The sequence below is a fragment of the Bidens hawaiensis genome, unplaced genomic scaffold (assembly GCF_021521415.1).
Source record: "Bidens hawaiensis isolate Kalapana, Puna unplaced genomic scaffold, B.hawaiensis_p1.1 tig00013298_1, whole genome shotgun sequence".
NCBI lineage: Eukaryota > Viridiplantae > Streptophyta > Magnoliopsida > Asterales > Asteraceae > Bidens > Bidens hawaiensis.
The window spans coordinates 316885-333891 of NW_027492127.1; the positions used below are offsets into that span (position 1 = coordinate 316885).

At 34.8% G+C, this 17007-nt stretch overlaps 1 protein-coding gene and 1 pseudogene across 2 annotated transcripts; both read left to right on the forward strand.

Moving 5' to 3' along the window:
• Positions 1-3263: 3263 nt before the first annotated feature.
• On the forward strand, positions 3264-4888 carry LOC143543789 (uncharacterized). Its single transcript, XM_077036031.1, has 3 exons — positions 3264-3333; positions 3439-3975; positions 4077-4888. Exons 1-3 carry the CDS (start codon positions 3264-3266, stop codon positions 4886-4888), a joined length of 1419 nt encoding a protein of 472 aa, XP_076892146.1.
• Positions 4889-6251: 1363 nt separating this feature from the next.
• On the forward strand, positions 6252-13649 carry LOC143543795 (coatomer subunit alpha-1-like; annotated as a pseudogene). The gene is made up of 4 exons (XR_013137145.1): positions 6252-6465; positions 6998-7492; positions 9489-12503; positions 13341-13649. The product of XR_013137145.1 is annotated as a coatomer subunit alpha-1-like (transcript).
• The last annotated feature ends 3358 nt before the right edge of the window (positions 13650-17007 follow it).

Below are 17007 nucleotides of genomic sequence, written 5' to 3' on the forward strand. Positions count from 1 at the left end.
GCCTATGTAAGGAAGCCTTGCATTCCTAAACTGATTTAGGTGCTATTTAAAATTATTCTCTTAGATATGGTTGATTTAGGTGGTCATTAGAATTATTGTCTTACATATTCCGGTTAAATCCACTGTTAATTCTTGCTAAACCAAAATATGTGTTTTTAATTTTTAATTTAGTATATATAAATTATAAAATTATTATGTAACATTAATTTAATTTTATTCATTTCAGCTTCTGGTGGTCCAAGATTGTGAGTTAGCAAATTGTCTCAAATGAGTGTGGATGTTATTGAAAATTTCTACTTATTGTAAACATGTTTTGATTGTTAATATGCGTGGATGTTATAGAAAATTTCTATCAATTTTAAACATGTTTGTCGTTATTTTTTTAATATGCTTTTTACATAAAACCTTTTCCAGCTTTATTTCAAAATTACCTTTTAAAATACAAATTAATGACTTCAATTGATATTTAAATTTCAAATGAAGATAGTCATTTGACTTTTCTTTAAAATCTTACTTAAAATACAAGTCTTTGTTTCTTAAATTTTGCTTAATATTCATGACATAATTAATCAAGATTAAGTACGTATAAAATTAAAGCATTTTCGATGCCTAAAATATGTTCCAGCATTATTACCGAATTCCAGCATTAATGATTTTAAATACATAGCTTGACCAAAATATAAGTATTATCTTTGTTGCTTAATTTATTTTTAACTAATAAATAATTAATATTCATAACATATATATTTCCAATTAAATACGGAATTTTACTAATTACGTACTAACAAACTTTTAAAGCTTTCCGTATTTTTCAATGTCAACAAACTTTCCATTTGTTTATATTTGACCATTTTTAACTACGCACAAATGTTAAAATTAATGTCTAAAAATAAATCCCCAAATTAATAATTTCAATTTTCTATTTGAAATTCAAATTAGAATCATTATTATAACTTACTTTTAATTTTAATGTTACTGAAAATATAGTAAGCGTTGCTTAAATACGGAATTTGAGATAAATCATTTCGAATTTATATTTAAATTTCAAATTTTAAATAGTCACTATAATTGCTTAATTTATGGTTAATAGTCATAACATATTTAAACCCGATTAAATACGGAATTTTACAAATTAAATACAAGCTTCTAAAGCTTTCCATAGTCTTCAATCTCAATAAAGTTTATCTAAATCATCTATAAATAAAAACCGTGTAATAATTTTGTCAAACAACTTCTATTAAAGCGTATGATATGATGACTATCTCTATATAATTCTTATCATAAACTTCATTCTTTCATTCCAAGGATGTATATAAAGATTTATGATTTATTTATAATCTTGTGAATTGTATTTGTACATTTATTTCTCTTATTAACAATACACTTAATTTGATTTTGTGGTGATTTTAGTTTTCTTCTTTGCAAGTATAAAAATTACAACACATTTCTTTCTATTTCGATGATTGTTTAATAAACAATACTTTATAACTTCATATATCATGATGTAGTATTTATTGATATATCTTTTTGGCCTCATGGTTTAAGTTAGAAAGATGTTTTAAGTTGGCAATTTACTTTGTATGTTATTTTGTTTTACTAAAAACAACATTATAATGCCTTCTAATTAATGTAAAATTATTTGTTCTTATAAATATTACACTATCAGTTTATTATTATTATTATTATTATCATCATCATCATCATCATCATCAATGTCGCTATATATATTTATATACAATTTTCACGCGTATGATACACATGTTACTAGCCATTGAAAGATATTGAAATTGTTTATTATTGTTTGAGTCTTCGCCTCCAATTCTTCCAACGTTATAGAAAGACATTTTTTAATATGTGACAACATTTTTTTTCTAAAAATCATTTTTATACACATAAAATGTATAATAATATCGGTATGAATGTTTTATTTTAAAATAAATCAAACACCAATGTTTGGTTTGCAAATTATAATTTATAATTGATAGTATATAAATATATCAAAACTTATTATAAAAGTCATAAATAAAACTATTTATATAATATAACTCAATTTACATATTACATGTAATATTTTTTTACTTTTATTATAATTTTCATCCACGTGTAACACGAGATTTCATTATTAAACATGTTATTATATTAATGGTATATTTAATTTGGATGATATTGGTTTTTTAAAGTTTCAGGTGGTGAAGCAAAATGAGTTTCTTTTGTTAGAATATTTAAAGAAGTTGATGGTGGTTTAATATGAAAGAACATGTTTAGGTCTTTTGTTGATTTTTTTGGGTGGTTTGGTGCACACTAACTTATTGTAACTTTAAACTTTTAATATCTAGACACTGTAAATGGTTAACGTTTTGGTCTGTAAGTTGAAGAAATTTTGTGTTGCTTAATTTGTTGTTTAAATTTATTATGTTTGTTGACATGTTTTTCCACCTATGTGTAACACGGGTCTACACCCAAACTGGCCCGAAATCAAACGATTTTTACAAAAGAAAAATCGCAAGTCCAAAGACAGGCCATATATATTGTGTAGGTTTTTCAAAATGAAGCTCAATTCGTTAATAAAAGACTTGAAGGATAGAGCTTTGTTTGGAAAGCTTCAAGCAGGTAATTGTGTGGTTTTAGTTCGTTATCATAATTTTTAAAATGTTAATATTCATTACCATTGTCAAAATTATGTTAGTATACCATATATCGTTAACATATATTATAATGGTATTCAATAACTTAAATAATCTACTACTACTTGTCATGTGCAGTTGTTTACACAATTGAATTTCAGAAACACGGATTGACCCATGCACATATATGCCTGTTTTTGCATTCCGATCACAAAATTTATAATCCGGAGAATATAGAAAAATTTATCTCAGCCAAATTCCAAATAAGAACGAAGACCTGGAGTTTTAAGCGACCACATGATGCATGGTCCTTGTGGTGTTGCTAACCCTAAATGCTCTTGCATGGTCGATAACTCATGTTCTAAAAAAATCCCAAAAAATTTCAGAATGAGACGTCAATTGATTATAATGGGTTTCATATTTATCGAAGAAGAGATTTGGGTAATGCTGTTGTGAAGTCTGCGGTCAATTTAGACAACAGACATGTTGTTCCATATAACAAGAAATTGTTAAAAAAAATATCAGGCCCATATCAATGTTGAATGGTGTAATCAAGAGGGTTCTATGAAGTATTTGTTTAAGTACATTAATAAAGGCCCAGATCGCCCAGATCGTGCTACTATATCACTTGTACAAGAAATGACTGACAATCAAAATGAAGTTGTAGACGAAGCTAAGACGTCTTATAATTGCAGATATCTATCTGCATGTGAGGCTGCATGAAGAATTTTTTCTTTTGACGTCCGTTATAGAGTTCCTTCTGTTACCCGGCTTCCGTTTCATTTACCTGGACAACAAACAGTTGTGTTCGTAGATGATGATGACGTGGAAGATGTTTTAAACAAGCCGACTGTTGGTTATTCAAGATTCACTGCTTGGATGGAGTGTAATGAGAAATATGATCTTGCTCGAACGCTAACTTACATTGAGTTTCCAAAAAAATTTGTTTGGAAACAAGATGAACGACATTGGGACCTGCATAAACGAGGTTTCTCTATTGGTCGTGTTCATCATGTTCCTCCAGCTTTCAATGAAGCATACTATCTAAGAATTTTGTTAAACAAGGTTAGTGACCCTATGTGCTTTGAAGATATTCGTACTGTTGATGATGAAGTGTGTGCTACTTATAGAGATGCTTGTTATAAAAGAGACCTTTTAGACGATGACAACGAGTATATAGAAGCTATTGAAGAAGCAAGTCATACTGCAAGTGGTTATTATTTACAAAGTTTATTTGCTACAATGCTAATCACATATAGTTTATTTAGACCGGATGATGTATGGAAAAAGACTTGGCCGTATTTAATTGATGGCATTCTTTATAAACAACAAAATGAGCAAAAAAATCCAGGTATCAAATAATTAGAATTTCTTATCTTTTTAAATACTTTAAGACATTACCAAATATGTTTAGTTAAAAACTCAGTTTTATTTTGTTGCGATTCGTTATAGATTTGGTGCTTTTAGAGGCACAACTAAAGAACCTCGCGTTACTTGAAATTCAAAACTTCCTACTCCGAAATAATTATACTCTGCGTTATTTTTCTACAATGCCTTTCCCTGATGAGGATTCTATCGTTGCATCAACAAATCGTTTTATGAACGAGGAGCTAGCTTATGATACACAATTCATGACTGATGAGTTTCAACGACTTCTTATTTCATTAACGGCTGAGCAACGAGATGTGTATAATGAAATGATGAAAGCAAATGATCCAAAGAAGGGGGTATTTTCTTTGTGTACGGTTATGGAGGGACGGGGAAAACTTTTTATTTGGAAGACATTATCGGTTTCCATTGGATCTAAAGCTAAAATAGTTTTAAACGTTGCCTCCAGCGGTATATCATTGTTACTTGAAAGAGGTAGAACCGCTCACTCTAGATTTTTAATTCCTATAAATCTAACTGAGGATTCTACCTGTTCAATAACAAGGAATCCAGATATTTGCAACATAATGAGTAAAACGGATCTGATTATTTGGGACAAGGCTCCTATGATACATAAACATGATTTTGAAGCCTTGGATAGGACTTTAAAAGATGTTTTAAAAAGTGGTAACCGTAACACTTATGAACATCCATTTATGGGGAAAGTTATTGTTTTTGGAGGTCATTTTAGACAAATCCTACCAGTAGTACAAAACGGATCACATAGTGACATTGTTAATGCTTCACTTAGTTCATCCCACATTTGGTCCAAATGCAAGGTTCTTAGGTTAACAAAAAACATGAGGTTAATGGTTGGATGTCAGGCATCAGATTAGAGACCAGTAGATTTTCTCGAATGGTTGTTGGAGCTTGGTGAAGTAAAACTTGGCGGTGACAATGACGGTAACGCCATTATAGATATACCAGATGATATTTTGATTAGTGATTCATCCGATTATTATTGGAAAATTTTAATGATATTTCATCTTTTCAAGAAAGGGTCATACTTGCACCTTTAAATGAGGTTGTCAAAGACATTAATGACAGATTTTTGTCTTTGTTTCCTGGAGAGAAGTTGAACATCTCAGTTCTGATAGTATAGAAAAGTCTAATGGTGTTGGTCCTGGTTTCGATCCAGCATTACACTAACCGATTTTTTTAAATGGTTTAAATATGCCTGGTATGCCTAATTATATACTGGTTCTAAAAGTTGGTGTGCCAATAATATTACTAAGGAATATAGATCAGAAGAACGGGTTATGCAACGAAACCAGATTACAAGTAATTAACTTAGGGAGGCGTTTTATCGAAGTAAAGGTTATTTCAGGTACTAACATTGGGTTTCGCACTTATATAACTCGTAGTGGTCTAACTCTTTTAGATAAGAAACGGTCATTCAAATTGAAACGAAGACAGTTTCCTGTTGCGGTTTGTTTTGCAATAACCATTAATATAAGTCAAGGCCAATCACTAGCAAGAGTTGGCATATACCTGCGAGAACTGGTTTTTACACATGGTCAACTATATGTGGCTTTATCACGAGTGAAAAGTAGAGACGGTGTTAAAATGCTTATATTAAACAAGGAAGATAAATTACAAATAAAACTACAAATGTGGTTTATAAGGAACTATTTACTAACTTGTAATTGTAAAATGGATGTTATTTTAGTTGAATGTTATGTTTTCACATTATTTATATTTCACTTGATGCTAGAATAGTGTGTATGTTACATTATTTATATTTTTCCACTTGTGACGCCCAAGGGTCAATAACCTAGTATTATTTATTTATACAAAATCTTATTTTTTTTCATATTGTTTTGTTTGTAAATTAATAAACTTAATAAAACCAGGTACGTAACATGCTTCCTATGAAGTTGATTGACTGACTGACTCATAATTAGTAATTTTCATTCTTCGTTCGTCAAAATTGAGTATTTACTATTTACACTCACAACTCATCTTCCTCAGATCTAACACCACCGTTACAAATCTGCATCTCCATCTACCCGATCACTTTACGTCTCGATCAGATCTAATAAGGTAATAACAACAAACAAACAAACAAACAAACAAACAACTGCCTCTATCTAGGTTTTTATTCATCCCCAATTTACGATCCAATTCAATTGCAACTTATTACATCATCATCATCTGATTAATTAATTAATCAATCAATCAATTAGTTAACGAAAGAAGAAGAAGATGTTGACGAAGTTTGAGACGAAGAGTAACCGAGTCAAAGGCCTCAGTTTCCACAGCAAGCGCCCTTGGATCCTCGCCAGTCTCCACAGTGGTGTCATCCAGCTATGGGATTACCGCATGGGCACTCTCATTGATCGCTTCGACGAACACGACGGCCCCGTTCGCGGCGTACACTTCCATCAATCGCAGCCGCTTTTCGTCTCCAGAGGTTTATTATTGTTATTGTTATTACTTTTCAGTTCCATTCAATTATCGTTTAGGTTTTTGTTATTGTTAGATGATCTGTTATGTGCATTGAATTATTACTGCTTAGGGTTTTAAGTTTATGATATTGTGTTTCTGCAATGTTTAAAATCTGAACAACATGTGAATCGTTTTGTTCTGTTTGATCTATATACATATAAACAGTTATCCTTGTGTCTTCTTCGTATCGGTTAGATCGAAGCACTTACATATGCATTACGTGCATTGATGATGATTGGATTTGAAGCTTGTTATTTTAATTTTTAGAGAATTTGATGTCTTCTGTTTTTACTGGACTTACATGATTCATACAAATTAGGGTTTTAAGTGTGTGCCACGCATATCGTTTTTCTGCAATGTTTATAATATGAAAAAAAACATGTGAATGTGTTGGATCTGTTTTGTTCTGTTTTCTATATACGTATAAACAGTTATTATCCTTGTATCTTCTTCATAATGGTTAAATCAAAGACCTTACATATGAGCTGTACATGCAGGAGATGATTACAAGATCAAAGTATGGAACTACAAGCTGCACAGGTGTTTGTTTACGCTTCTTGGCCACCTTGATTACATTCGCACAGTTCAGTTTCACCATGAGAATCCGTGGATCGTTAGTGCTAGTGATGATCAAACCATCCGGATATGGAACTGGCAGTCGCGTACGTGTATATCTGTTTTGACTGGACACAACCATTATGTGATGTGTGCTTTGTTCCATCCGAAGGAGGACCTTGTGGTTTCAGCGTCATTGGATCAGACTGTTAGAGTTTGGGATATTGGTGCCCTGAAGAAGAAAACTGCTTCACCTGCTGATGATATTCTTCGGTTGAGTCAGATGAATACGGATTTCTTTGGAGGCGTTGATGCTGTTGTGAAGTATGTGTTGGAAGGTCATGATCGAGGGGTCAATTGGGCATCGTTTCATCCTACCCTTCCTCTTATTGTTTCGGGAGCTGATGATCGCCAAGTGAAGATCTGGCGAATGAATGGTATGTCTTTATCTTGTCTTTTGTTGGCCATGCAATCTTGGTTTTATTTAAAATGCTTGATGCACTTCAATGCGTTTTTATACAAAAAGATGATGTGTGATGCACAGTACGCATGCATCACATATGCAAGGCGTTTGTTATTAAAATTATACTGAAATTTTTGTATAGATAATATGTCAATTTATTAGCTTTTAATCACTAAAAAAATAAGATATTAAATTCAATAAATTAATAAATAAGCTATGGTACCACCAAAGAATTTATGTATAAACCAGAATATGTCTTTTAAGTCTATGTGTACAAGTAGTCTGCATGAGGTACATGTAATCTATGCAGGAACTCAATTTAACTCGGAATCACTTTCACCAATCACATCATACACATCACACATTATGTGATTTAGAGTGAATCATCTTCTCATTAGTGCATTATGCTCTCCTGATGCACGCATTTCAAAACAAAGCATGCAATATGTTCATTTTGATAAACCTTGCCACATTGGCTGTTAAAAAGAAGTTTTAAGTAATTTGCAATGTGTGCTTTTTGTAGAATGTTGTTGTGCTCATTTAGTTAGTAATTGTATCTTAGTAAGCTAGTGACTAGAAGGGTGTTCAGTATCCGAGTTGGATTCAACCCTAAATCCGATCCGAATCGAATTCAAATTCGGGTTTCAAATATTTGACTTAAGTTCTTATCATGTGATATCATTGCTGAGTGCCGACTTCACTGGAATCGCGTCAACCAGTAACACCATCTGCTCAATCTGTTCACAAAAGTGTTTTTACTGATTCTTAAGGTTATGCGTTTATAGAGATCGTAACTGTTAAGCTGTTAGTTCAAGTTTTTTACTCAGAATCGCTAAGGTTATATGTTAGTAGATTGTTTTATAAACGATATATGAACATGCAACTTTTATGATTCTGTGGAAACTCTTACTCTGTGTGTGTTGGGGGGGGGGGGGGAGGGGGGGGGAGACAGGCTTTGCTTGACTTGCGTCTCTCCGAGAACATGATCGGTGATAGGTGGTATTCTGGGAGACGTCAGATTTGGGTTATGGACGCTTTTGTGTGTGTGTGGGGGGGGGGGGGTGTTACATCGATAGGTGGTATGAACGGGTTAGACAGGCTTCGCTTGACTTGCGCCTCTCCAAGTACATGATCGGTGATAGGTGCTATTCTGGGAGGCGTCAGATATGGGTTATGGACGCTTTTGTGTGCGTCTGGGGGGGGGGGGGGTACATCGATATGTCAAAACCTTTTGTATGACTTAGCCTCTATGATTACAACCTCCAATCATTATATTATTATTTATTAGTGTTTCTGATTTAGTATGGTTGTTTGTCCTGATGGTCTTAGTTACATTATATGTTATATGCATGGCTATATTCCACACTTGAAAAAGATAAAAAGAAATGATACTAGTTTTAAATAATAATAGAAGGTTTCTGGAGCGGAGGGTCTTAGCAGGAACAACCTCTTTATCTCTTAGGATAGGGGTAAGGTTTGTCTCCATCACACCCTCCCCAGACCCTACTAATAGCTTATGCTATGAGTGGGATTATATTGGTTATGTTTGTTTCTTTGTGTACAAAACTTGAAGAACTTAAAAGGCTTAACAATTCTGATATCTATAAACACATAATCTTAACATTCGGTAAAAAATTTTCTGTACAAGATCGTGCGGTTGGTGTTCACAATTGAAGCGATGAAGTCGAACTGTCAACAGTTTCTGTAAGGTCGCACTTGGAGTCCAGGTTGCAATGTTGCATTATAAGAACCCGTTTCGAAACCCAAATTCGATTTCTGTTTGAATTGAATTTCAGGTTTTTTGAATCTGAATCGCCATACTAGTTACCATCTCATATGCATTGTTTTGAATTTTCTTGAACCAAATTGAAAATTACTACACTAATTTTCCTCATGAACAATTTGATGTTATCATTAAAATGCCACAGGATTTTATTGTTGAATCTAATTTACTTACTTTTGTCTTTCAGACACAAAAGCTTGGGAAGTTGACACAATAAGAGGTCACATGAACAATGTATCATGTGTTCTTTTCCATGCAAGACAAGACATCATAGTATCAAACTCAGAAGACAAAAGCATACGTGTTTGGGATGCTACAAAACGAACTGGTCTTCAAACGTTCCGCCGCGAGCACGACCGATTCTGGATCCTCGGGTGCCATCCTGAGATGAACCTGTTAGCAGCTGGTCACGACAGTGGCATGATCGTTTTCAAGTTAGAACGCGAACGCCCCGCGTTCTCAGTCGGTGGCGACTCTTTATACTTTGTAAAAGACCGTTTTCTCCGGTTTTACGAGTACACATCTCAAAAAGACACTCAAATATTACCCATCCGCAGGCCCGGTTCAGTTAGTCTAAACCAGGGCCCACGAACCCTCTCGTACAGCCCGACCGAAAACGCGGTTCTAATATGTTCGGATGTCGATGGTGGATCGTATGAACTGTACATCATACCTAAAGAGAGTATTACCTAAAGAGAGTATCACTCGAGGAGATACGGTTCAAGAAGCTAAACGTGGGATCGGTGGGTCCGCAGTTTTCGTAGCACGTAACCGATTTGCAGTCCTTGAAAAGAGCACTAACCAAGTGTTGGTTAAAAACTTGAAAAACGAGATTGTGAAAAAGAGTGCGCTTCCGGTTCCCGCTGATGCTATATTTTATGTGGGTACGGGTAACTTATTATGCAGGGCGGAAGATAGAGTATACATCTTTGACCTTCAACAACGGTTGGTTCTCGGTGACCTACAAACGTCTTTTGTAAGGTATGTTGTTTGGTCAAATGATATGGAAAGTGTTGCTTTGCTTAGTAAACATTCAATAGTCATAGCTGATAAGAAACTGGTTCACCGGTGCATGCTTCACGAGACCATCCGAGTGAAAAGCGGTTCATGGGATGATAATGGTGTGTTTATCTATACAACTTTAACCCATATTAAATACTGTTTGCCTAATGGAGACAGTGGAATCATTAAAACCCTTGATGTCCCGGTTTACATCACCAAAATATTTGGAAACACACTCTTTTGTTTGGACCATGATGGGAAAAACCGCCCGATTGTTATCGATTCAACGGAATACATATTCAAGCTATCTTTATTAAAGAAAAGATATGATCATGTGATGAGTATGATCAGAAACTCAGAGCTTTGTGGGCAAGCAATGATTGCATACTTACAACAAAAGGGTTTCCCGGAAGTTGCGTTACATTTTGTGAAAGACGAATGAATGCGTTTCAATTTAGCACTCGAAAGTGGGAATATTCAGATAGCGGTTGCTTCTGCTAAAGAGATCGATGAGAAAGATCACTGGTATAGATTAGGTGTCGAGGCGCTTCGTCAGGGTAATTCTGGTATTGTTGGGTACGCGTATCAACGGACGAAGAATTTCGAGAGGTTATCATTTTTATATCTGATAACGGGAAATTTGGATAAGTTGTCTAAAATGATGAAGATTGCTGAGGTGAAGAATGATGTCATGGGGCAGTTTCATAATGCTTTGTATTTGGGTGATGTTCAAGAACGGGTCAAGATTTTGGTCAATGCAGGTCATCTACCGTTAGCATACGCGACAGCAAAAACTCACGGGTTGAATGATATTGCTGAAGAATTAGCTGATAAACTTAACGGTAATATTCTTAATTTGCCTTTTGGTCGGTCAGGTTCGCTTTTGATCCCACCCACACCTGTCACGTGTGGTGGAGATTGGCCTTTGTTGAGGACCATGAAAGGGATATTTGAAGGCGCTCTTGAAAATAATGGAAAAGGCGGAAACGAGGACTATGAGGATGCTGACGAGGCTGACTGGGGCGAAGAGTTGGATATTGTCGATGCGGATAATGTTAATAATATTCAAAATGGTGATGTCAGCATGGTGCTGGATGATGAGGAGGCACACGAAGATAACGAAGAGGGTGGTTGGGATCTTGAAGATCTTGAACTTCCGCCTGATGTAGAAACACCAAAAACCGCGACCCGTTCGTCGGTTTTCGTGACCCCTACCGTGGGTATGCCTGTGAGCCAAATCTGGGTGCAGAAATCATCTATGGCGGCCGAACACGCCGCCGCTGGTAACTTTGACACCGCCATGCGCTTATTATCACGCCAGCTTGGAATTAAAAATTTCGAACCGTTAAAGTCGTTTTTCATTGATCTCCACATGGGAAGTCATTCTTATTTACGGGCTTTCGCTTCTGCTTCTTTAATCTCGTTTGAGATCGAACGCGGTTGGAGTGACTCAGCAAGTCCAAACGTCCGGGCCCCACCCGCACTTGTTTTCACTTTCTCCCAACTAGAAGACAAACTCAAAGCGGGTTACAAAGCGACCACAACCGGGAAGTTTACCGAAGCGTTACGCGTTTTTTTAACAATTCTACATACCATCCCGCTTATTGTAGTTGAGACAAGACGTGAGGTCGATGAAGTCAAAGAACTGATTATTATCGTGAAAGAATACGTTTTGGGCTTACAAATGGAACTCAAAAGGCGTGAGTTAAAAAATGAACCTGTTCGTCAGCAAGAACTAGCAGCTTATTTCACTCACTGCAATCTTCAACTACCACATTTAAGGCTTGCATTAATGAATGCTATGACTGTTTGTTACAAAGCAGGTAATCTAATAACCGCATCAAATTTTGCAAGGAGGTTGTTGGAAACAAACCCAACTGCTGAAAACCAGATGAAAACCGCACGGTCGGTTATGCAGGCTGCTGAGAGGAACATGAAGGATTCTACAGAGTTGAATTATGATTTTAGGAACCCGTTTGTTGTTTGTGGGGCGACTTATGTGCCGATATATAGGGGGCAGAAGGATGTGTTGTGCCCGTACTGTAATTCACACTTTGTGGTTTCCCAGGAAGGTCAGCTTTGTACTGTTTGTAACCTTGCAGTGGTGGGATCAGATGCTTCGGGCTTACTGTGTTCTCCAGCTCAGATCAGATAAGTTGGATAAGTTTTCTTCATAATCTTGCCAGCCTCAGTTCTTTAGGTAATCAATCTTCTTTCTCTTGCTGGATATTGTTAAAAAGTATTATCAACGTATTAATTTGCTTAACAATACATTTTATGGTTGATTAGATTAGGGTTGTAAACGAGCCGAGCTGATCCAGGTTGGGTTTGGGTTCGGTCTCAAGCTCGTAGTTAAACGAGCCAGCTCAAACGAGCCAGCCAACAAGGCAGTTAAAGAGCAAGCCTCCGGCTCGACTCGTATACGGACAAGCTTTTTTCGAGTGAGCTAAGTTGAGCTTTGGTGGGCTCAGGCTCGGCTTGTTTATTTCAACAAGCTGAAATGTTGGTCTCAGGCTCGGCTCATCCAAAGTTCGTGGCTCGTCAAGCTGGTTTGTTTGTTTTTTTTTATTTAAGTGTACACAATTTTGTATTTTTTACATTTAGTAATATATAAATACTAAAGTTAATTTGGGGTTATAATTTATTAATTTGTATATATTTAAGTTTGGTCTTAAATGAGACAAACTACAATTTAAAATTTTAAGCAATTTTCAATGTTTTTTTTAATATAAACTACAGAATTCATAATTTGTTTATTAATTTGGGTTATAATTTTTCAAATGAGCCAAACTATATTTTGTTATAAACGATCGAGCCACAAGCCAAGCTTGGTTTGTTTACAAAGGAGCTGATTTCCAGTGAGTTATTTCGAGCGAGCTTCAGCAAACCACAAAGCATTTGAACAGCCCTAGACCTGTTAGAGATAAAACACAACGGAATTTCTTTATGCGGATTTTTTATCTTTTGACAGGATACACATTTGTAGCCGACTTTGTTGTTTTTGGTTGACCGTGATTTGTGGTTTTACTTTTTACAGTTTAAACGTGTCTGGAATCCCAAGTAGAGCAGAAGATTTTTGGCTCGTGGCTGATGTTTTATGCTGCTATATTAGGGAGGCCATCACATTAAACTGTAGATTAGATTTCGGTTATGGATTTAGTTTCTGGAGGTCTGATATTCAGATATTTGAATTGCTTTTGTTTTCCTGGAATATGTTGGAATTGGGTGTTGTTTAAGGATGAGACGTTGCATTCACAAAGCATGTCGGTTTGTGAGTGGTGGTTGTATGTAGTTCTTTTTTGCAATAATATTTCAGGACTTGGATGCTTTTTACGGAGGTTTTTAATCATTGTGACATTTTGTTCCTAGGTTTACTTGATCATGGCCTGGCTTGTAAAGTTGGGGTCAGGTGATATCAGGATGCTGTTAGGACTCTAGTCGGGTTAAATCATACAAACGAGCTGAGTGAGTTTGGCTAGCTCGGCTTGTTTAACTTAAAAGAGCTCGAGTAGCTCGGCTCACTTACAGTTCTTGTTAGAACAGGTCATTGGACGAATCAGATCGGTTTAAGCTCAGTCGGTCTATATGGAATAGGTTAATTTGATAAGATTTTATTTTAAATTGGGTCCATATGGAAAGTTATTCCTACTTTCTCAATAATAAGGGTGATGAAGATTCAGAGAACGAAAGTTTTCTATAAATAGGGTTGATCAAAGAACCACAAATACATACACTTCTTAAACCATCATATCTATTTAATTTTGGTACTTAACTAATCCAACTTATTAAGATTACAATGACAGTTATCTAGTCTTATTTGTTTAATGTTGTACTTAATGGGGTTCACCGGTTCAGTTTTTGGATTGCTCGGTTCGGTTTGAAGATTACTTTGGCTGAAACCAAAAGGTAACGGAATTGAATTTAGGTAGTTCAAAACAGAACAAAAACCGAATTCAGTTCGGTTTCAAGTTTTGACTAAAAAATCGAATAACCCATTATTTGTTATTAAATTGCATTGAGCTAGGCTAAAAGTTGTAGTTGGATTGAGCTAAATGAAAAAACTAAAGCAACAATTATTTGTTATTAAGTATATTCGGTTGGAACCAAAATTTGATTTTGGGAACCGAACGGAATTATAAAATAACATTATTTTTCATCCTTAGCTAAATTTTAAAATATATTTTAAAAATCAGGATGTTAACCTTAAAATTTTTCATTCTGCATTGTTTTCAGATGCCACCTTTATCTTTTTGGTAATGTCTCCTTAAGTTTTATTGATACCCAATTGTAACAACTAACAAGTATAATAATAAAATGCTGTTAATTGTGTGATTCATTCTCTCTTAACCTTGCTTGCTCCTTTGGCATTGCTAGGACGGAAACAGAAGTATAGAACAATAGTCAATACAAAACATAAACAAAATCAACAAAGTGTAAACAAACAAACATAAACAAAAACAATAAAAGATTTTAAGTTTTTAATTAACGTCTTTTAACTCTAATTATTTCATTTTATCGCGTGAGACTAATTCATCTTCAGATATAAAAGATTTTAAGTTTTTAATTAACTATCTTTACTTTTATGAGAATTTGAATGGAAATTTAAAAATCTAAAAAAAAAAGTGTCACAAACATATTTATTAGATCAAACTACATACGACATGTGGCTCAATAGTATCTATTGATATAATAGTTGTTTTCTCTTTGAAGATTAATGGTTCAAATCCCATAATAGACAGGTCAGATGAATTTAAGCATAGAATATTAGGCAGAGAAAAACGAACTAAATACTTTTTTAATTTCCAAATGCTCAATATACATATGATAAAACAATTAATTTGCTTTAGTGGTTTTATTTTACATTAAAATCGAGATGGCAATGGAGGGGAAGTGAAGATATGGGTTGAAGGCTGCTAGGTCTTAAGTTCAAATCCGATCTTCATCAGGTTTTACCGTAGTGAGTCTTCGAACGGCAGATTTTCCTTAGAAATGAATATGGTGGACTTAGACTATCTAATATTGGTTGTGATCATGGGTGTATGAGATTGTCTTTTATCATTAATTACCCGAGAAGCCGAATTGTTTTTGGTTGGTCATTAAAAAATTAAAATCAAGGTGTGTTATAGAAGCTTCCGAATAGGCTTTTGTTTTAAGTGTAGGTCGTATGGTAGAGTTGTGAAAAGTGGATGGTGGGCACGTGTTTGAGAGCATCATGTGACACTTTTATTAACACATCAATAATTGACATGTCCAAAAGCGTATAAACAATTAAATCACTACGCATATGAAGCTACATTTTATAAGTTGGTATTGAATAAAATGATTAAAATAGACCATGCACAATCTTTAGGGCCCATGAACGAAATCATAAGGACGTACAATTACTATGGTTGGTTAGACTATGTGTAGTGGAGGGGCTACAAATTGGGGCGTTTTGCGTCGTGTGGCGCCCAGTCAGTAAGGGGTGAAAATTTGTTTTTGTGGTGTAATGGTGTACGGGCTACAATATTAATATAATAATAATATATACATATATGTATATATAACACACACACATATTAATATAATAACAATACTTTTTTCTTCTTCTTGGGCGACAAATTCTCCTCGCCCCCGTCCCATTTCGCCCAAATATCGCCCAGGGGGGCGGTGTGCTCCCCCTTTGTCGCCCCATTTTCGCCCTTTTAATCGCCCATTACGCTTTGCCTTATGGACGGTTGTGGGTTGTTTAAATATATATTATAAACCAGTGGCATACGCATAAACATTTTTTACGAAGTTAGAGGGAATAGTTATTAAAACTTTATATAGATCGGTTAGAATTTTAACATATATGTATCTCTAATTTTTTTTTCTTCATAGGGTACGACCGACCCATACATCCATAAGTGTTGGTCCATCCCTGTTATAGGCTCATTCACTTACAATAAGTTTTATTAAATATATTTTGTTGCTATAATAATATAACAAATAGATTGTTTTGTTATGTTTGACCAATGGGTATAATTCAAAAGAAACAAGGGGCTAAAGTCAAATTCTTTAAAGTAGAGGGACTTGACGTGTGAAAATCAGAAAAAAAACAATAAATTAGAAACACGAATGGTTTTAAATACTAATACTTTGTATATATAAAATATAGTGTATTTGTATGTATAATTATTCGTGTATTGAGAAGTTGGCATAGTGGTAAGAGGTCTGTCATTTTTAGTGGAGATATAGATTCGATTCCCACTTTGGCCTTTTTTAAGGGCATCTGGTTGAATGAATGGACGAATCCGAGCTTTAGTCACGGGTTCAAACCCTACAGCAAGCGAGGGTTTACGGATTCATCTGGTTTCCACACATCAGGGGGTGCGGTCTCACGGTGGTCGAGTAGATAGCCCCTGAAAGGACAAGTTTACACATGAGATTCTTTGTCGTTAAAAAAATGAATAATCATTTGTATTTTTTTAACCAAGTACCACTTACACGAACTATTTTAAAATTTTAAGATTTTTACCTGGTTCATAGGTCAACGATTAACCATGGACGCATAAATCATGAAAACATTCATTGACGAGTGATAAGGCTCATGTCACGTTCGTCCTTTAGTATATTTCGTACTTTAAATAAATTTTAAAGGCATGAAGCAAGAAAAAGGAAACCGGGGAAGAATACAAAAGTATCATGGTCTTGTTTTCTTATGATTTTGTATGATGTGAATT